The sequence below is a fragment of the Anarhichas minor genome, unplaced genomic scaffold (assembly GCF_050575085.1).
Source record: "Anarhichas minor isolate MPS153535 unplaced genomic scaffold, ASM5057508v1 ptg000003l, whole genome shotgun sequence".
NCBI lineage: Eukaryota > Metazoa > Chordata > Actinopteri > Perciformes > Anarhichadidae > Anarhichas > Anarhichas minor.
In genome coordinates this window covers 3,811,961-3,834,430 of record NW_027466449.1, presented here as the reverse complement: position 1 = coordinate 3,834,430, position 22,470 = coordinate 3,811,961, and the positions used below count along the sequence as shown (strand labels likewise).

The following is a 22,470-nucleotide window of genomic DNA, read 5'->3' as shown; positions in this document are numbered from 1 at the left end:
TTTATTGTGCCAGTCTTGCATAAAATCATCTCAAAAGACACAATTATTGTATTATAATTATTATTAGTAGTATTATCTTTCGTTCTGTTGTCTTAAAACTTTGTCTCTTAATTCTTTGAATACAATTTTAATTTTGTAAACTGGGTGATTGTCTGAGATTGATTGAAACGGTTGTGTATAGCTGCCATCACTACTTTCAAAACGTAAAATGCAAAATAGACATTGCACACTGTCTGTAGCCGCATGGACAGTGACTGCAGCGCGGTGGAAATGTAATGAGGGATTACTGACCCAATTTAAGGGAAGACTTAGGAAAGCATCAATATTTTATTCACCGAACATGATGTAAATGTCATATTCATAATTTTACTGCATCGTCAGTTGCTGTGTGCATACATGAAACCTTGGCAGATTTAGGAAGAGAGCTAATTTTGATGTGCTGTAAGAACATTAAGTTCTCACCAGCCAATAAACAGCAGGTCATTGTCGACAGCTATACTCTAACACCTAAACACAGAACAACTGATTCACTATTCCATATCACAGGACATTTCTGGAAGTAACCCTACTATTACACTTGAAATGTGATATTATTTTGTTAGAGATTACCCCCAAATCCTTCGTTGATTGTTTTGAATGAAGGTCATATCAGGATATAACATCCAGGATGAACAATAACCGCAATGTTCTTTCATAATTTAAAGACCAGACATGCTATTTGATTGTTTCTTATTGTAATATTCAGGATTCACAGGGAAGACATTTGTAAATTCCTTAGATGATTACATTTCTTAATTCCTAAAAGGTACACAAACTCAAACACTGTCACAACATACTATTGCTTCTTCTCTCATATTTCCCTGCCCAACAAACTCGTGAAACGCAATCATCGTCGCAAATCGTCTTCTAGTAGCGCAGTGCCGACATACCCAGACTCGAGTGTGAGACAACCCCACCGCAGCCCCCCACCCATTGTCATGTTAATGCTCCACTGGCACCGTTTATGAGCACTGGCTGGTGTGTGAAGAGCTTGCTGTTAATGGCTGAGCCCCGTTCTCCCACACAAAGATGGGCTTTAGCATTGACCCCAGCGAGCCTCCCCACGAAGAGACTCCCCCCCTTCCCCCCTAAAAAAAAACCTTCTTCCTGCCTCCATAAGAACAGAGTATCCATCTGAAAGGATTCTTTTGTGCCAAGGGAACAAGGTCCACGGTGGAAGAGGGAGAGCGTGGGTGGGGGAGGGGTCTGGAGGCTCGGATTTGTATGGATGGCTAGGATACGAGGAGGCAGCCATAAGTTAAGCAGAGGATTACTTGGCGCTGAAGTGTGTGACTTGGAGGACTATTGTGCCTTTAGCTGTGAGGTATTTCCCTCCTTTGCTTCCTGGCGATGACGTTGAGATAGATTGCTACCTGGTATCACCTCAGAGATCAAATATAGATCTCTGGACGATTACTCATTCTTTCCCTTTCTCAGCTAATGACTCAGAGGAAAACCTCCCTAGGGCAAATAGGCTAATGAAAACAAAACAATGCATTTACACTGGGTATAGTGTTCTCACACTATTAAATGGCGAGTTGAATTTCAAAACATGGATACGCAACCATGTTTTTAAATACATATATGAATCTAAATGTAAAAACAAGAAGAGCACGATAGACTTCTGATGATTTCAGATTCTGGCTACGGTTAATATTGTAATTGATACATTTATTTTGTGAAGACGGTAGCAATTCAGATTCCTTGTTACTACTGTGAACTTAAAATCAAAATGAATTACGAATTCATACTTTAAAAAGTAAATACATATTTAATATTTGGTGTTAAGAGAAGTTGAACGACATTAACATTTTGAATATTGAAACTATAACAAACCAACGATTAAAAGGAACTTACTGTAAACACGATGCTAGTTACAGATGTAAACAGCTTTCCCCAAAGAAACAAGATTACTCCAAAAGGTTTGTGTAAAAGTAAAACAATTTATTTATCCTCAATGAACAGTTTGACTCAAACAGGAATTAGAATGTTTAAAATGCAAAGCAATTTTTTCAAAAAGTCACAATTTCTTATTTGTCTTTTTCTAACAGGAAGCACAAATTGTCTCCACTTGGACCCAACAACAGTGTAGAACATGACGATTTGCAAAACAAATTCAAAACCAATATATTAAGCACATCTCGTCAGTTCCCAAACCCACCCGACATGTGAATGACCTGATCTGGGTTGGATTCAGCGGTTAACCTGGAATCAGTTTTACCAAACTCAAGATAATTGGCCAAAATGATGTACTGTTGAACGTTATACCGTCCTTCAATGTGCATCATGGCAGAAGACATCCACACAGGAAAAAAATATGTAGGTTGATGTCTGCTGAGGAGTAACAAGTGACTATAAAAACTACTTCATGTATACAGAGGTTGTATAATTCTGGCGTGGTGTTGTGAGGAAGCTGGATCACATCTCTCCACACTGTCCAATGAGGATGGGGAGCTTGGGCTTGTTGTTGGGTCCCGTGGGAACATTCTGTAGACAGGAAGGAGCACAAACAGTCATATAAACATTACACACACACACACAGATCCATGTGATGCACACGTCAATAGTTTGATTACAGTACTCATTACATAAACATAAAGCAGTACAAGATTGATATACTACAAGTGTCAATGACTGGGTTTCACGCTTTGGATGCTTGCTTTGAAACATTTATGTCTGAAGATTTACACATCACTGTTGAGATGAAAATGTTAAGCATATAATACATATTAGGAAATATGTACTTAGTTCTCTTCAAACTTGATTTGAGAGATGAGTGAAATATTATAGACAATAAGTACAGCAGGCCTTTTAACTTTAAACATGTTGCACAAAAGGTAATGACCCAGTGGTGAATGACATTTTACCCACTATGAGTGCGTGTCTCTTTCCACTCACAATTCATTGACATCAATATATTAATATTACAATGTGTTTTTACCTCAATTTTCCTCATGGTCAGCAAACCATCAACCACTTTTCCTGAAACAGGTGTGAATAAGACAGTTTAAATCTCGGCACATACACAAATGTACACAGCGCTCTAAATAGATATGAAAGCACAACTAACATCGTAGACGTACTCACCAAAAACAACATGCTTCCCATCTAACCAGTCACATTTGGTGCAGGTAATGAAGAACTGACAACCATTTGTCCCTGGCCCACTGTTTGCCTGAGTAAGACACACATTATTGAGAAAGAAGGGCAGTTTTAAAAGTCTGTTTGTCTCCATTAGTCAGGGTTAATTCACTTTGAATCAATCAATCAAATCCTATTGTCTATAGAGGTTGGGTCAATTCACTTTGTGTGGATTAATCAAATCTTAACTTTTTTTTTACAGATTAATAGATGAACAAAATGTTTGCAGGAAACCAACTAACTTGAGTTTCGTTAACGTAAACAGACCCTTTCCTCATTCAGTGTCCCCAACCTCTAAGCATTGATCGACATACATACCATGGACAGAAGGCCAGGAGCACAGTGCTTCATTTTGAAGTTTTCGTCTACAAATGGACCTCTGTAGATGCTGCAGATACCAGTTCCATCACCCTTCACAAAAGGACAAAAAAAAAAAAAAAAACAGAACATAAGGTGTAGTAGAAAGAAGCAGCTATACAATAAGATGAGCTGTAACTCACCACATGTCCACCAGGAGGCAGAATAATACATGTTGTTCTCCTGCTCTATTCAAAATACACCTGCAGTTTGTCTGACATCATGGCACGATTTATTTTATTTAATGAATACAAGAAATGGTAGACAGAAGTGGATGTAAAAGTAAAAAGGCCAACTAGTAATCACCATCTTTTAAAATATCTTTCTTTATATTGTTTATGATAAAACGTCTTTCTTTAGCTCGTTTCACATCAGGTCTATCTAACATTGTTCCACTGCAGGCAATAACCCCATTACTGTTTCCTCTGCTGAGAAACTGTGTCTCTGAAATGATTATTCTCAACATACTATGTATATGTATTTCTGTTGTAAGAAAAATAACATTCATTGCTATGTTGCAAGAAGATTGAGAGTTTAGTGTAGCTTTAATCCAAGCGATAAATGCAAACAGTGATGGCAAAACATCAAACCGTGGAACATTGTTTCCGTCATCCTGAAGATAAAACAAGAGCGTCAATCAGACAGCAGAAGAGGTGTGCATGTACTTACATTCACAAAGTCCCCTCCTTGTATCATAAAGTCTTTTATCACCCTGCCAGTGAACAATGAAAACATATCAAGTGTCAGTTTTGTTGAGGTAAAAGCTGAAGGAGTTTGACTGGTAAGACATGCAGACATTCTTCTGTTTACGAGTGTCAAAAAAGACAGAAATCCATTTTGATTACATATCGTAAAACAATAAAACACAATAGGAGGTGGCCAGTTTTTCAACACATCATTTTCCCATAAATAATTGCAAGTTTCTGTAGAAGTTGTATATGAATGAACAAACACTAACATAATACTTGAGGATGAGCTATGCATATCAAGCTGTCACACTGTGTACCTGTGGAATGTGCAACCTTTGAAACCAATGGAGACTCCATCCTTCCTGTAGAACAGAACAAAATAAGGTAAAGACAATGACACTGTATTGTAATACAAGTAATTATTTCTCAGGAAGCCGTTTTGTCCACGTTTCTCATGTGAGTTTTCCTAGTAAATGGTCGATCAAGACACATTGAGAAACAGGGATGGGTACATGGCATACCACAGACCAAGCCTCTTACACTGGAAGCTGTTCAACCACCCTGTTCTAAAACATAAAGAGCACTATTGCTGATCATTGCTGATCCACGAGTCAGTGTAATTCAGTAAATGATTCTAAATGCAGTCCTTTTACGTCGTTATAGTCATCTATAGTGGTTATTTGCATAAAACACACAATTCAAATGATTAAGAAATAAAAGATTGCATTTCTATTGGCAAAAACATTTGTAATTTATAGTTTTAATGATGCATTATAGGCTGCTTAGGTCTTAATTCTATTTTATATTGCTGTGAAAATCGCACATGTCATTCAAACAACTGTATTTAGTGTCTCGCCAGAACTGTATTTTACAAGATTACATTTGAAAACATCATGATAAAGTTATAATTTAACAGATCATGAGCCGCATCATAATGTCACCGAATGTAACCTCCTTTCATGAGCTGTTAGCACTGGTGCTGCCAAGGTTCCTAGCTCTCCTCCTGTTGTTTACACCACAGATTTGTTGTTCTCAACAACGTATTGTCAGGGATCGGCGACTAGAAAGCCTTAATACCAATCTCCATATCGCACATTGTCTTACTGAATATCGGCCGTAAAACTTTATTTCACAGTATGATGGTTAAATTGTGCGATTAATCCGTGGTTCACATGCGTGCCGAACCTTGATGACTGTACGGATCAGGAATCAACTCTGGCCTGTTACACCACTAGAAACATTGAGAAACAGGGATGGGTACATACCATTCCACATGCCAAGCATCTTGAACTGGCAGCTGTTCAAACCGCCCTGATGTATTATTGTTGACTGAGGTATAAGGTACATGATAGTGCAGACACAGGGATGGGCACATTAACTGGCAGTTGTTAAACCACCCTGTTTTATTGTAGCTGGCTTTAATGTAAATATTAGTGTGTGTGGAGAGAGATTCATGTCATATCTGCATTAGAGAGCACAGGAAGGAACAGTGTCGGTGAAATAAAGAGCAGCGGTCACAAGCTGGTCTTGTTAAATGGTCTCGTATACCTTCCATGATTGATGAATATGCAGAGCATTTATCAGCCTCAGGCCCTGTCCACACTACTCCGTTTTTACTCCGTATTTGCTACGTTTACACTGAGCGGCCACACAACGCCGGAGTTTTGGAGCACCCTAAAGGACGGAGGAATCTGAAAACTCCGCCGAGGTTGGAGGTATTTGAGAACTCCGGGGTTGCGTTTGCGTGTGGACGGTCGGATACGGATGTGCTTAGAAAAAATTACGCCCACACCCGTGTTCGCTACTGGATTGGTTCTTGGCAACCATGACGTCTCCGTCCCTGATTCGTCACACTCACTATCACGTGACCCGTACCCGGACTATCAGTGACTCCGAAAGCTACCAGTGACAGTGTATATTGTAATATCTGGCAACACGCATTGTGGGTTAAAAGCTTCCTTTGGCATTCTTCAAATGAACCCATTCATATTAGAAGGTTGTGGCTCAGTGTGTACTGGCAATGTGATCAGTTTGTTTGTGTGACTTTTTGTCATGCACACGCACACATGTAAAAGGCCTGTTTAAGCATACATGTGGCCAAATAATTAGGTTTCTCCAGCAGAAGCCTTTTGTGTAATAAGGTTCTCCTTAGCCCTTAATCTGATGAAGGTAAAATATTGAGTGCATGTTGGGACAATGTGTGGAGGATGGTGATGCCGTCTTTGTGTAACATCAGAGAACAAAGACGTTTTGCAACCTTACCTGAACTCTCCAGTGCAGAACTGCCTGTAAGAGATGAGGAAAGTTTAAGTAACACCTTCAAACACTCAGACACGTCAGTCCTGAAAAACAGACTTCTGTAACGACTTTCTCCTTACCGGAAATTCTCTGCCGTCTTTGGAACCACATCGGCAAACAGCTCGATCTTCATCCGTCCGATATCCTGGCAAACAGTTGAGAAAACAGTTGAACACACAAAACAAAGACAAACAATGAAACGTATACACCTGAATGCAAATAGGGACAGTGTTTCACCTCAGGCTGAACTACATAGCACGGCCAGAACCTGATCAGTCTTGTGACAGGAAGTACTCTGAGACAGAAGGCCTCATCTGCAGTAACCAGTTATAATAAGAGACTCTGCAACAGCACGTTTTTTAAAGATACTTCTACTGAATAACTGGTATAGGATTTCTTCTCATCTTTCTTCCTTCTACTTCTGGTCTTGAAGGACACATTATCCTATTTCTGCCTGAAAACATCAAGTGGACTCGGTTTCATCCCAACAACGCTACACAAGCTTTTCTGTCAGAGTTCTGATTCCCGGTGGTCAAAGTATACATTATGTAAAATGTAAATGACATCAGAATCTTAATGAACGACTTTAAATCATCTCTATAAGTATTGTGTGTGTGTACGTGTGTAAAAAAAAAAAAAAAAAAGGCCGGTTGTCCCCATGACATCTTTGCATAACTCTCTTCAGTCGACGCAGACGACTCGCAGTAAAACAAACAGCTAGTGGATCTCCTCTCTATGCCATTTAGAAAATAGAGTGTATTTTTAGTTACCAGGAAATTAAACAAAATATAGGTGCGTGAGTTGGTTCAGGAACAAACATCAACCAGAAAACCTTTTGTCTGCTGAGTGTTTTCTCTCGCTGGAGTCTGACATGCCGAACAGGTAAGACAGGTTGTTTAAAAAAAAAAAAAAAAAGTTTCTCATCAGATAATACATTTTAATTTAAGAGTCTATTGTTGAATGTATAATGTTGAACTACTTCTGTGGCGGCGCTGGAATGAGGGTTTTTTAAATGCTATGTCCAAAGATCACTTTGGATTCAGAAACAAAAACAAGGAAGAGAAAGGTGCACTGAACTGAATGAGATAAGAGGCTAAAGGGTTTCACCTGACAGTCAACATATCAAGCCAAACCCGGTGAGAAACTGAGATAAAATTAATAATCAACCTTTTCTATTTGACAGATAAAGACCAACACACTTTGAAGAATCATACAAGGACCCATAGAGGTGCATTTGTGCCTGACTACTTGTGTTTATCAAACTGCCTCATTATTCAACTACAGCCTCAAATCTCTTACAGAATGATAGTTATGTGACTATATGTAATAAAATAAAAAAATTTAGGTGACTGTTCCAAGCTAATTTTGTGAAACTTATTCATATTGTAAAAATAAATAATTAAATTCTGATGAAACCAAGCCAGGCCAGAAATCTAGGTGTAGTTATGGATTCAGACCTCAACCTGAACAGCCATATCAAGACAATTACATAATCAGCCTATCACCTAAAGAGTATATCAAGGATTAGAGGACTTATGTCTCAACAGGATTTGGAAAAACTTGTCCATGCATTTATCTTCAGTAGACTGGACTACTGTAACGGTGTGTTTACAGGTCTCTGTAAAAAGTCAGTCAGAACGCTGCAGCTCGAGTCCTCACTAAGACCAAGAAAGTGGATCACATCACTCCAGTTCTGAGGTCTTTGCACTGGCTTCCTGTCCAGCAAAGAATTGACTTTAAAATCCTGCTGTTGGTTTATAACGCACTGAATGGTTTAGTGCCAAAATACATCTCTGATCTGCTGCTACCTTATGAACCATCCCGACCCCTTAGGCCGTCTGGGACCGGTCTACTTTCTGTTCCCAGAGTCAGAACTAAACACGGAGAAGCAGCGTTCAGTTTGTCTGCTCTAAATATCTGGAACAAAGTCCCAGAAAGCTGCAGGTCTGCTGAGACCCTCAGCTCCTTTAAATCAAGACTGAAGACTTTTCTGTTTGCTGCTTCCCTTAAGTGAACCAGATTCAAGGATATTAATACATTTCCTGCATTTCACTACTGTATTTTATTTCTGAAACTGCACTGCATATTCTTTTTTTTTAAACTTCTTAATAGAGAAGCTTCTTAATATTTCAATGACTGTTTTTAATGTTTCAATCAATGTTCCCTATGTTTTGATGCTTTTAATGGTTTTATGTGAAGCACTTTGAATTGCCCTGTTGTTGAAATGTGCTATACAAATAAACTTGCCTTGAAATATAAAATTGACATGCTTTTTGCTAACTAAGGAATTGCTCACTGCTTTTCAACTCGTACCTCTAAGCTACTGTTTTTAATTATTTTGCATACATAACTAACACTGTAGCCAGAGGTTACACAGAAAATGGGCAGGCTTCCATCAAGACACAGGTATGTGCATTGAGTTGTCTGCATTCACAATGGGAAGGTGGAGCCATACATAGCTATCTCAAATGAACCGCTTCACCTGACAACAGTCATATTCAGACAAGTCTTGGCGAGAGCATGCAGGGTCTCTGACTGGATCGCCACTGAAACTCACTGGACTAGGAGAACCCTGAGCACAGAGGTACAGATGGCTTAGCGTCAGTTTTTGTTTTATTATTATATCATTCATACAGAGTAAGCTACACACTTCAACGCTGGAAAGAACGAATACCATTACTGCAGGATGTTGATGGGGAAGTGACAAGATATAACAACCAAAGTGTGTGTCTCAAAACTGCAACGATAACAAAATAAATTCTACTTTTACTTTGTTTTTCATAATTGCCAGTGTAACGTATTGACAGTGAGGGAAACTGGAGTCATTGATCCCAGCATGGTTACTGCTTATATGAATAATATGCAGGGACATTTCTGACAACTGCTCTACGTTGGTCAAGCCTCGTTCAACTGCACAAAGTGTGGGGTGTGACAATAAACATGACTAATGAGTCAGAATTACACCATATCTGGCAAAAAAAAGTTATACTAGTGCACTGCACTCCACACTGTTATAAAGGCTGTCATCTAAATACTAAATTGATTATGAGATGAGATGTGTCAGCATCCAATCTCCTACTCGACCATCTCTCGCTATTTCATGTTGTGGACTAGACTCATGCATCCACATGCTTTCTCTAATCAGTAATCATTTGCACAGCCGTAGTTCCTAACCAATATACTCTTGTCCTCCACAGCCTTTCCTGGAGCCTCTCCGTACCGAACTGAGCACTGATTGCACAAATGCTGCATGAATTGATAACGCATCAGAAAACAAGCAATACCGTCAAAATGCTGGACATCGTAGCACAAACGGATGTGTCTGGCCGTCATACAGACAACACTGACAGGTATCTGGGAATTATGCTTATCAAGATGGTACTGGACATAGTGGTCCTCTCCTTCAGCAGCCGGAAACTGTCCACCTCCTTTTTAAGTATGTGCAGTCTGTCCATCGTCCTGGCTGACTCTGTGATGGTGCTTCTTTTCTCAAGCTTGTTATTTCTTGGACCTGAAAGGTATCTCGTGTCCCTCTGCTTCATCTTGGCCAATGCCTCTGCGATATATGAAGCACTGCCGCTGCCCCTGATGTGCCTGGGTTTATTGGACTGCTGTTTAGAAGGTACCTACCTCGGCAAACAGAGCGCCTTCTCCAAATTCCTAAGGCACACCGCCTTGACATTGCTGGTGTGGATCCTAGCTGTTATTTGGTTTAGTTCTGTCAAATCGGATTCGATGAAACTGGATTATCGGGAAGGGCTATCAGTTCTAGTGTGTGAAGTACGGGAGTCTACACTGATCAACTACTTCATTTTGGGGCTTTTCTCAGCGGTAGGTTGTACAATGCTGCCCTTTTACTCAATGATTCCTAAGTGGGTGGGCGAAGCCAAGAGGATATCTGAAGCGAGGGAAGAACGAGAGAACCAGAGCAGCGACTTGTTGTTCACCTCAACTGACTGCACGGAGACAAAAGGCATCGAGGAGAATCCACCGGAGGAGACCGTCTATCCGCGCCCACCTCTGTGGTTCAGCCTAATACTGGGCTTTAGTCTAACTTGGATACTTTATCTCGTGATGTCTGTGGTCTGCATATCGCTCAGCTTTGGAGTACCTGCCTACATCACTGTTAACCTTCTGTGGGTGGAGTGCACCAACAGTTTCCTGACGGGCGTGATGTTCTGGGCAAACAGCAACAAACAAGGACCGTACAGCCTCCCAGAAAACGTGTGCCCGTGGCCCATTTACTGGCATTTGAGCAAAGGAACACGACAGCAGCCATTCCCTGCAGCTGTGTCGAACCTGTCCAAAGAGAAGAGCCACACCCTCCTCTATGTGTAACAGAGAAAGACGTCAACAGTGAACCTGTTACACGGCAGACCTGACAGCCAATAGCAAATGAGAACCATGATGCGAGAAAGTCAGTGAAGACTTGAGCTGGCAACTATGAATAGTTCACCTGTGTACATGTAAACTGACACCTACACACAGACACGCATCTTTTACCTCTCCATCGGCACATGAAAATGTGCTTTTGAGCAACAGCAAAATGTTGCCATTGACAAGAGTCTGTGACTGGACTTTAAAATATAATTCTTTGAGTTGGGGGGGGGGGGGGGGGGGGGGGGTTCAGGTTTTGCTGAAAGCTCGGATCATTAAGCTAAACTTTTGTAAATATTTCCAAAAATACACATTATTTTTCTCCATTAATTTGTATGTTTGTCATGAAGGACTTTTTAAAGATACCTTTAGACTTGAGGGAAATGCTATGTTGACTTATATCTATTCTCTTTTAACTTTCTGTCCCAAACAGGTATAAATGTTTCTAAATAAATATCCAAAATCCCAGTTTTCATTTTATTTCAGTGAACCATGTATTTTTGCAACTTTTTCTTTAAAAACATAAATTACAAATGTCATGTTTATCAATCTATTTGAGGAGGTTCAAAGTTTCTTCTTGACCTTTATGATGATGTGTGATATAACGATCCAAATCTAGACGACCTTGTGATGAGATTTCCCACTTAGTCATAATTTAAAATACTGTATGGGTCTATTTCACTACTGTGTTTAGTAACTTGGATTTAAGGACTGTATTAAAAGGCCCTGAAGACTTATTTTCTCATTCAGCTCTTACTAATAGCAATGGGATCCTACATGAACACTTTCTGTCAGTTGCAACACTTTTGGTTGTTCCACATGATCCCAAATGTCTCTCTGTGCTCTTCTCACAGGTTTTAAGCAAGTTGATCTGATGACAACTGTGGTGATGTTTGCTTATGTTGATATTCCATCAGTGTCGTTTCTCTGTCGCAAAACTTTCCTACCGTCCGTCACATCACATCTAACTGGGACATGTGGGATCTGAGAAGATACATTAATACTTATTTTACAAATGGAAAACTTTGCAAAACAAATCCAGATCTATATCCATCTTTAAATCATGTCTTGTATTTTGCACTGTGCTGACTGTTTAATGTTATGCACCATCCACCATGTCAAATTCCTTGTATGTGCAACATACTTTGGCAAATAAACAGTTCTGATTCTGAATTGTACCAGTTAGCAGAGTATCTTAGTCAAGTTTTTCTTCTTGCGTTGTTTAACAAAGTAAACTCTGTATAGCCCTGGTGATGTATCGTCAGGTCAGCTCCCGTCTAACAGACCACAAGAAGAATTATTATTTAATGAATCATCATATCTCCAATAAACTAGTATCACTGAGCGACATCATTCACAGGATTATCTTATTTTAGAAGTCTAAAATACTACTTTATTACCACGGTTGGAATTTAAATGAAAAAAAGGAATATAGGCTTCTAGTCACAAAGGTTTACATGATACATATTTAGTTAAATGTCAGTTATGGTGAATGTGTGAATGTCCTACTCCTTTTCAGACATATATTAGTTTATGTTTGTACTGTGGTATATTTTCAGGCCTTGCACGATACAGCGAAGACCCCAAGTGTAGTTGTATTAGATGAAAACCAGATGTGCAGGAGACCAGGGGCAGAAGGGTGGATGTGCAGAATGAGGGGGGCCACATACATTCTCTCATTGTTCCGCCCTGTATGTTGCATGACATGTACCCTATATAAAGATGAAGCGAGCGCCCTAAAGGAGGGACTTTCGGATTCGACTTGAGACCTCCGGGCGATCTAGACGTCCGTAATGGCATGTGTTGCTTGTTTGTAATAAACTGTATTATACCAGCAAGAACAGTGTCCACGGAGCATCCTTCATCATCACTTCAACAGACCTGTCGCATGCAAGATACTACAAAGATGGCGTCACGAACAGTATCGGAGGTGGCCTGGCAGTTTCCTACTACAACTTCACATACGGTGAGATCTCTCGATTGAATGCTGGTCATTAATTGAGGCTGTTATGTGGAATTGTTATGTGAGGTTGCTGGGACACACCGTAAATTAAGAACCTTCTTGTTATGGACATGTCCTGTTGATTTGATGTTTAAAGTGAGGATCCGTGCTAAATTTATGAAAAAAAAAAAAAAAAAGGGGGAAAAGGAAAAGGAAAAGGAATAGTTTAGAATAGCTTCATGGTAACGAATAAGGTGGACTAAATAGTATCATGCAAGATTAATGAAGAAGGGGCCCTCAACTTCTTAACGGTAAGACATATGCATATTAGTCACCGCGTAACGATGGCTCTGACATAGTCCGGAATTAAGTTAGAAAAACAAAATTGGGAGAAACCTGGATCCAGGTAATTTGAATAAATAAATGTAAAAGGTTAAAGGAAAGAGTGATAAGGAAATAAAGGAAATGATCATATGATTGAGCCGCAAATCAGATAGGTAGAGCCCTAAAGTGTAGGTGCATGTAGTACGGGCCGAAATAAAACCTGAAATAACATCTTATGGTCAGTTTAATAACTGGAGAGTGTAAATTCACAAATTCGATTGACTGTTACCACTCTGACATTGGTTGACGAACGGTGTCTGATGCAGCCTCTCATCGAATATTTACACCTCAGAGGTAGCATAAATTTTATAAGGAAAAGGAAATATAGCGGCAAAAAGCATGCTGTGTGAATGAAGGCTAAGATAATGAGTGTGTGTGTTTACTTTGGGAGGAGAAGAGAGGGAAGAATGAGTGTGCGTAGAAGTGCTTAAGGTATGTGCGTAGAAGGCTAAGAGAATGTGTGTGTGTGTTTACTTTGGGATTGAGCAGAGGGGAGAATGGGTGTGCGTAGAGTGCTGAAAGTATGTGTGTGTGTAATTTAGCTGCTGATGTGTTCCAGATGTGTGCCATAAAAATGCATAGGATGAGAATGGATGCGTTGAAAGAAAGAAAAACATATTATGATTGAATAAACGTACATAGGTGGTGATTTTAGAACGGGACATTTAATAATTTGAAAGGACAGATATGTGGCCCGATGTATTTGATAAAACAATGAGCTTCGTTTGAGGAGACGTAATGAATTGAACGAGTCAGTAAATAAAACATGAGCTCTTCTTAAAAGGGACGTAAAATAACAAATGAGCTGTTAAATGCACAATGAACTTCGTTTAAGAAGGGTAGAATTTGACACCCCCCCCCCCCCCCCCCCTCCCTCGCCTCAAAATTCCCTCTTTGCCATTTGAACTGTTTAGGTTCAGTGGGAGTTCACTAAATGCTACAATGTTTAGGTAAGGGGTTCAACTTAGTAATAATATTTATGTATGCTGATAACGGGACCGAAGGATTTCATAAGAGACTAAATCATTGCCTGTTTCTTGTCTGTTATGTCATTTATGGTGAATAAGAATTGAGAAGGGGAGGCTTACGTTTCAATCTACTAAAGGCCGGTACAAATTTATCTACAGACTCTTTAGCAGTCGTAGGTAATATTGAGGGTACACATATAAACCTGCTTTCATTTATAAGCCTAAGAGGATACTGACCTGCTCCTATACACATGAAAGAATACATGCTCTATGCAGATAGGAGAAATAAATAAATAAATAAATAAATAGAAAACTTGGCAACTGATTGACCAGTTAATGCATTTAATTAATTAATGGCATATGATTGTTTGGTCTAACCGCTGCTGACAATTGCAGATGTCCATTTTTGTTATTGTGCGTGGTTAGTTCTGATCTGTGCTGTGGTGTACATCAATATGGTGACTGTCTGACGATTTGAGCTGAATATTGATTGATTGATTGGTTAATTGAAATTTCTAAGTAATCTAAATAGCCTTGAATAGTCTTAATTGTAGCAATTAATTCTTAAAGTACAAATAACGGAAAATAAGAGGAAGTCATCATAATGGGGAAAAAGAATACTAAAAATCCAAAGGTAATCACTCCTGTTGAAGTGGTACAGAAGAATAATCCTCTAATTAGAGGCATTGCAAACATTGCAAAAATATCGGAAAAATGGCATAAACGCTGGCCTGAAATTGACCAACCATGGCCAGTGGAGGGGACTCTTAACCCAGATCTAATTAAAATAATGCTGGTACTTGTATCCACATACAAGGCAGAGCAAAAGAAGGGAAAAAAGAGGAGAAAACGCAAGGAGAAGAGGCAAGTGGAGCTTGGCATTCTCCAGTTGTTTGAAAAAGAGAGGACAGAGAGCAAACGAAGAGGGAACGTACAGAGAAGGAGCAGAAAGAAAAGTAGAAGAGAGAGAAAGCACAAAAAGACAGGTAGAGAAGAGAGTATGAGAAAGAGAGAAAAGAGAGAGAGCTGAAAGAGAGGGATAGAAGGATAGAGAGAGCAAAGTGAAAGGGAGAGGGAGAAGGAGAGAACAGATAAAGAGAGAGAAAAGAGAGAAAGGGAGTGTATAGGAAAAAGGAGGAAATGCCAAACGAGAGTGTTCACCAATTATTGATGACAACAGAGGCTGAAGCTTCTACAGTATGTTGGATCGGAAATCTTGATGAAGATTTTCTTGAGCCAGTTAAGTTGTGGGAAAAGTTTATCATCGTAAATATGCCCGACGCGAAGCTTCCAGAGTATCCATTTCACTGCACGCTCAAGTATTTCAAAAAAGATGCTCAAGCATACGCAGAAGAATGGTTGAGTCAACAACCAAAACAAGTTCAACTAAATTTGGGCTGTATAACTTTGGGACCACAAGGAGCAGCTATGAAGATACACAGAAATGACTATTTGGACAAAGAGTTTGATATCGAGAAGAGTGTGCCACATGTGACCTTGTGGGTGTGTGAAGAACATACGCCGAAGCAAGTGGGAGAAATGATGGCGGAGGCAGAAGAAGCTGTTTTTACACCAGTAACAGAGAATCTTGCCATCTGGAAGAGCGAGGATCAGAGGTTCATTAAGATCATGATCTCTGCTCAAGGACAAGGACAGCCACATGCTGTGCGAATGACACATGAGCCAATCTGCAGTACTAAGATGGACTCAGACCCAATGAGAGAAGAGATGCTACAACAAGTTCCAGAAGGTTTGTGGGCTCGGCATAGTACTGATATTGGACTTGTGAAGTCAGCTCAACCAGTAAGAGTTGAACTCCGACCAGGAGTCAAACCACCTTGGAAGAACCAGTATCCACTGAGTGAAGAGTCAATCCGAGGAATTGAACCACAGATTGAAGGACTTTTGAAGGCGGGTGTTTTAAGAATAACACAGGAACCGCAGAGCAACACGCCTTTGTTGCCAATAAAGAAGCCTGATAATTCATATCGCCTGACACATGATTTAAGAGCGGTCAATGAAGTGGTGGTTAATTTTCAAGCAGAAGTACCGGATCCACATACTTTGTTAGCCCAACTTCCGCCAAATGCGACACATTTCACAGTGTTAGATTTATGTGGTGCGTTTTTCAGTGTTCCACTTAGTAGGGAAAGCCAAAGCTTATTCGGGTTCACGTACAATGGACAATCTTATGAGTATGAGAGACTGCCACAAGGGTTCAAACATAGTCCTCACATTTTCAATAAAATAGTGAAAGACGATTTGGAGGGAATAGAGCAGGTATTAACAAGTAATGTAATTCAATATGTGGACGACATCATCATTTGTTCACCGGATGAGGAGACATGTCATAAGGACTCAACTAAATTGCTACAAATACTGGAAGAGAAGGGTCACAAGGCCTCTCTGAAGAAACTGCAGTATTGTAAGGAGAAGGTAACTTATTTGGGTCAAACAATAACGCAGGGACACAGAAGCATCTCTGAGAGTCATGTGGAGGCTATTCGCAAGGCTCCAAAACCCAGAACAGTTCGAGAGATGATGACATTTCTTGGTATTGCAGGATATTCTTCAGCATGGGTTGAGGATTATGCTAGCTTGACAGGGCCATTGAGAGCTATGATTAAAGATACTGGGAAGGCTAAACTACACTGTAATCTGACCTTTACATGATGGCCTTTTGGCAAAAAAAAGCCAAGTTCTTATGTAGAGAGGTCATAAGCAGGTGGGGACTTCCAGATCGAATATCCTCAGACAATGGGAAAGAGTTTGTGGATAAGACGGTGAAATTGATTTAGCAAAAACTTGGAATTAAACAACGTCTTGGTGCAGTCTATCATCCGCAAAGTCAAGGGATGTGCGAAAGAATGAATGGTGTTCTGAAGAATCGCTACAACAGTGACGACATCTGTGGCACCTAAGACATTTGTAAACATAACACGGACATCTAATATGACATCTAGGACAGTTAAGGATGTGATTAATGCAACCCAGAAGCTAATATCAAAAATAGAGCCTAGCGTGAACAACAGTAATGACATGGTTGAAGGTAGAGACCAAAGGATGGAAGAGAAGCATGGAGAGTCATCCATGACAGCTCAGAGGACTATTTCAAACGTAGATAATAACTTTGGTGACTCTGATCAGGCACCAGAGTACATGATGGATCAATACCATACAGTACAAAAGAGGGACACTAAATGGAAGGCATTGCAGTGTTAGTTCAGATTTTGGTAGCGCTAGTTCTGTCGTGTGTGATGTTTTGTTTTTGTACGCTGTTGTTGACCTTTGCAAAGGCAATGATAATTAGATGGGTTGGAGTTGTGCTACCCGGCGATCAAACTCTGATGCCATTATTACACGAAGCTGACACGGACATGGATGAGGATGACGCAATAAAGATCGAAGTGGTGGAGGAATATCCATTTTGAATATCTCATGATCATAATCCTATTATTTACCTATGTGATTGCTTGCGTAGTTTGTAGTGTTGATTTTGTTTTGCTCTTTCGAGACTTTATTTAGTCTCGAGGGGGGGGGTATGGAAAAAATGAACAAAATGATTAATGGACATTATGAGTTATAACCTCACATTTTACTTATAGAAGTGTTATTATTCGGTGTTTGATGTTTTAATGTGTATCTGTTCTGTATGCAAAAGATACTGGCCTTCTTTTCTTTCATTCTAGAACATATTGGGGGAAGACCACTGCGAGGGTGGTGGATTGTCAGGGACTCCGATGGGCTGAATGGATTCAGACACGTCAAACATGAAAACATGAAAATCTGAAGGACTCTGAACGTGGACTGGCGATACAACATCCAGATTCAAGACATCTTCGATACTACACCTGAGTCACGGCTGCTGAGAAAACTGCAGCGTTATACAGTTTGATGTCTTCACTGAAATGTTACATTAGTATTATTAAAAATGAATTTTCGTCTTTGTATATTAAATGCTTGGGAAATGATGGTTTCTAAATATAATGGGACCTCGGATGTTTTCTTTTTCTCGATGTTTAGGGACAGTGGGGTAGGCAGGAAAAGGTCCATAGAAAGGTGCGATGGGTCGACCAGCCTGACTTTGGACATTGTTTTGTTTTGATTTGCTGAGTGTTCCATATGTATTTGTTTAAGTCATTTCCTTACACAAATTGCTAAATTTCTCATTTCAGTGTTTTGGAGTATTACTTATGGTTGCCTTGGCAGAGGGACCGTGAGAGAATTTTCCTGTTTACATTGTTTAATGGATATTTCAAGAAAAATTAGCTGCCTAACAGGTTTTTCACTCTCACTTTTATATACTCCGTATCGTTGCTTTAAGGTTAAAAAAGGGTTGTTAATTTTGTCATGATCATACACTTGTATGTCTCTTCTGTTATTTTTTCGAGACTTTGTTAAGTCTCGAAGGGGGGAATATGTGGTATATTTTCAGGCCTTGCACGATACAGCGAAGACCCCAAGTGTAGTTGTATTAGATGAAAACCAGATGTGCAGGAGACCAGGGGCAGAAGGGTGGATGTGCAGAATGAGGGGGGCCACATACATTCTCTCATTGTTCCGCCCTGTATGTTGCATGACATGTACCCTATATAAAGATGAAGCGAGCGCCCTAAAGGAGGGACTTTCGGATTCGACTTGAGACCTCCGGGCGATCTAGACGTCCGTAATGGCATGTGTTGCTTGTTTGTAATAAACTGTATTATACCAGCAAGAACAGTGTCCACGGAGCATCCTTCATCATCACTTCAACAGACCTGTCGCATGCAAGATACTACAGTACTTTATGTTATTTATGATTTTTTAATTAATTTTATTTGTTATTCTTGTTTAGTTTTACATAACTAACACTGTAGCCAGAGGTTACATAGAAAATGGGCAGGCTTCCATCAAGTCACAGGTGTGTGCATTGAGTTGTCTGCATTCACAATGGGAAGGTGGAGCCATACATAGCTATCTCAAATGAACCGCTTCACCTGACAACAGTCATATTCAGACAAGTCTTGGCGAGAGCATGCAGGGCCTCTGACTGGATCGCCACTGAAACTCACTGGACTAGGAGAACCCTGAGCACAGAGGTACAGATGGCTTAGCGTCAGTTTTTGTTTTATTATTATATAATTTATACAGAGTAAGCTACACACTTCAAATGGCAGAACTTGCTTCTCCGGTTTAACAACGCTGGAAAGAACGAATACCATTACTGCAGGATGTTGATGGGGAAGTGACAAGATATGAGAACCAAAGTGTGTGTCTCAAAACTGCAATGATAACAATATGAATTCTACTTTTACTTTGTTTTTCATAATTGCCAGTGTAACGTATCGACAGTGAGGGAAACTGGAGTCATTGATCCCAGCATGGTTACTGCTTATATGAATAATATGCAGGGACATTTCTGACAACTGCTCTACGTTGGTCACGCCTCGTTCAACTGCACAAAGTGTGGGGTGTGACAATAAACATGACTAATGAGTCAGAATTACACCATATCTGGCAAAAAAAAAGTTATACTAGTGCACTGCACTCCACACTGTTATAAAGGCTGTCATCTAAATACTAAATTGATTATGAGATGAGATGTGTCAGGATCCAATCTCCTACTCGACCATCTCTCGCTATTTCATGTTGTGGACTGGACTCATGCATCCACATGCTTTCTCTAATCAGTAATCATTTGCACAGCCGTAGTTCCTAACCAATATACTCTTGTCCTCCACAGCCTTTCCTGGAGCCTCTCCGTACCGAACTGAGCACTGATTGCACAAATGCTGCATGAATTGATAACGCATCAGAAAACAAGCAATACCGTCAAAATGCTGGACATCGTCACGCAAACGGATGTGGTGTCTGGCTGTCATACAGACAACACTGACAGGTATCTGGGAATTATGCTTATCAAGGTGGTACTGGACATAGTGGTACTCTTCTTCAGCAGCCGGAAACTGTCCACCTCCTTTTTAAGTATGTGCAGTCTGTCCATCGCCCTGGCTGACTCTGTGATGGTGCTTCTTTTCTCAAGCTTGTTATTTCATGGACCTGAAAGGTATTTCGTGTCCCTCTGCTTCATCTTGGCCAATGCCTCTGCGATATATGAAGCACTGCCGCTGCCCCTGATGTGCCTGGGTTTATTGGACTGCTGTTTAGAAGGTACCTACCTCGGCAAACAGAGCACCTTCTCCAAATTCCTAAGGCACACCGCCTTGACATTGCTGGTGTGGATCCTAGCTGTTATTTACTCCTTTGGTTCTGTCGAATCGGATTTGATGAAACTGGATTATCGGGAAAGGCCATCAGTTGTCGTGTGTGAAGTACGGGAGTCTACACTGATCAACTACTTCATTTTGGGGCTTTTCTCAGCGGTAGGTTGTACAAAGCTGCCCTTTTGCTCTATGACTCCTAAGTGGGTGGGCGAGGCCAACAGGATATCTGAAGCGAGGGAAGAACCAGAGAACCAGAGCAGCGACTTGTTGTTCACCTCAACTGACTGCACGGAGACAAAAGGCATCGAGGAGAATCCACCGGAGGAGACCGTCAACCCGCGCCCACCTCTGTGGTTCAGCCTAATACTGGGCTTTAGTCTAACTTGGATGCTTTATCTCGTGATGTCTGTGGTCTGCATATTGCTCAGCTTTGGAGTACCTGCCTACATCACTGTTAACCTTCTGTGGGTGGAGTGCACCAACAGTTTCCTGACGGGCGTGATGTTCTGGGCAAACAGCAACAAACAAGGACCGTACAGCCTCCCAGAAAACGTGTGCCCGTGGCCCATTTACTGGCATTTGAGCAAAGGAACACGACAGCAGCCATTCCCTGCAGCTGTGTCGAACCTGTCCAAAGAGAAGAGCCACACCCTCCTCTATGTGTAACAGAGAAAGACGTCAACAGTGAACCTGTTACACGGCAGACCTGACAGCCAATAGTAAATGAGAACCATGATGCGAGAAAGTCAGTGAAGACTTGAGCTGGCAACTATGAATAGTTCACCTGTGTACATGTAAACTGACACCTACACACAGACACGCATCTTTTACCTCTCCATCGGCACATGAAAATGTGCTTTTGAGCAACAGCAAAATGTTGCCATTGACAAGAGTCTGTGACTGGACTTTAAAATAGAATTCTTTGAGTTGGGGGGGGGGGGGGGGGGGGGTTCAGGTTTTGCTGAAAGCTCGGATCATTAAGCTAAACTTTTGTAAATATTTCCAAAAATACACATTATTTTTCTCCATTAATTTGTATGTTTGTCATGAAGGACTTTTTAAAGATACCTTTAGACTTGAGGGAAATGCTATGTTGACTTATATCTATTCTCTTTTAACTTTCTGTCCCAAACAGGTATAAATGTTTCTAAATAAATATCCAAAATCCCAGTTTTCATTTTATTTCAGTGAACCATGTATTTTTGCAACTTTTTCTTTAAAAACATAAATTACAAATGTCATGTTTATCAATCTATTTGAGGAGGTTCAACGTTTCTTCTTGACCTTTATGATGATGTGTGATATAACGATCCAAATCTAGACGACCTTGTGATGAGATTTCCCACTTAGTCATAATTTAAAATACTGTATGGGTCTATTTCACTACTGTGTTTAGTAACTTGGATTTAAGGACTGTATTAAAAGGCCCTGAAGACTTATTTTCTCATTCAGCTCTTACTAATAGCAATGGGATCCTACATGAACACTTTCTGTCAGTTGCAACACTTTTGGTTGTTCCACATGATCCCAAATGTCTCTCTGTGCTCTTCTCACAGGTTTTAAGCAAGTTGATCTGATGACAACTGTGGTGATGTTTGCTTATGTTGATATTCCATCAGTGTCGTTTCTCTGTCGCAAAACTTTCCTACCGTCCGTCACATCACATCTAACTGGGACATGTGGGATCTGAGAAGATACATTAATACTTATTTTACAAATGGAAAACTTTGCAAAACAAATCCAGATCTATATCCATCTTTAAATCATGTCTTGTATTTTGCACTGTGCTGACTGTTTAATGTTATGCACCATCCACCATGTCAAATTCCTTGTATGTGCAACATACTTTGGCAAATAAACAGTTCTGATTCTGAATTGTACCAGTTAGCAGAGTATCTTAGTCAAGTTTTTCTTCTTGCGTTGTTTAACAAAGTAAACTCTGTATAGCCCTGGTGATGTATCGTCAGGTCAGCTCCCGTCTAACAGACCACAAGAAGAATTATTATTTAATGAATCATCATATCTCCAATAAACTAGTATCACTGAGCGACATCATTCACAGGATTATCTTG

At 40.2% G+C, this 22,470-nt stretch overlaps 3 protein-coding genes across 3 annotated transcripts in view; 2 read left to right on the top strand and 1 right to left on the bottom strand.

The window, feature by feature from the left end:
- Window positions 1-1,962: 1,962 nt before the first annotated feature.
- The window catches only part of ppih (peptidylprolyl isomerase H (cyclophilin H)), a 29,283-nt gene continuing 8,775 nt past the window's right edge, over window positions 1,963-22,470 (bottom strand). The window contains exons 2-9 of the mRNA XM_076094252.1: window positions 6,605-6,669; window positions 6,489-6,512; window positions 4,544-4,588; window positions 4,207-4,249; window positions 3,499-3,591; window positions 3,127-3,214; window positions 2,981-3,021; window positions 1,963-2,526 (exon numbers count right to left, since the gene is read on the bottom strand). Of these exons, the coding sequence (XP_075950367.1) occupies window positions 2,458-2,526; window positions 2,981-3,021; window positions 3,127-3,214; window positions 3,499-3,591; window positions 4,207-4,249; window positions 4,544-4,588; window positions 6,489-6,512; window positions 6,605-6,669 (468 nt within the window). The 3' untranslated portion in view covers window positions 1,963-2,457. The remainder of the gene's footprint in view (window positions 2,527-2,980; window positions 3,022-3,126; window positions 3,215-3,498; window positions 3,592-4,206; window positions 4,250-4,543; window positions 4,589-6,488; window positions 6,513-6,604; window positions 6,670-22,470) is intronic.
- Window positions 9,682-11,104, top strand: LOC142952459 (putative G-protein coupled receptor 160). Its single transcript, XM_076094250.1, has one exon. The coding sequence runs from the start codon at window positions 9,768-9,770 to the stop codon at window positions 10,860-10,862; it is 1,095 nt and encodes a 364-aa protein (XP_075950365.1). The 5' UTR covers window positions 9,682-9,767; the 3' UTR covers window positions 10,863-11,104.
- Window positions 19,947-21,306, top strand: LOC142952397 (putative G-protein coupled receptor 160). Its single transcript, XM_076094245.1, has one exon. The coding sequence runs from the start codon at window positions 19,964-19,966 to the stop codon at window positions 21,062-21,064; it is 1,101 nt and encodes a 366-aa protein (XP_075950360.1). The 5' UTR covers window positions 19,947-19,963; the 3' UTR covers window positions 21,065-21,306.

Bases quoted from the DNA above. Each gene is read 5' to 3' on its own strand.
- LOC142952459 (XM_076094250.1), top strand. From the start codon at position 9,768: ATGCTGCATGAATTGATAACGCATCAGAAAACAAGCAATACCGTCAAA.
- LOC142952397 (XM_076094245.1), top strand. From the start codon at position 19,964: ATGCTGCATGAATTGATAACGCATCAGAAAACAAGCAATACCGTCAAA.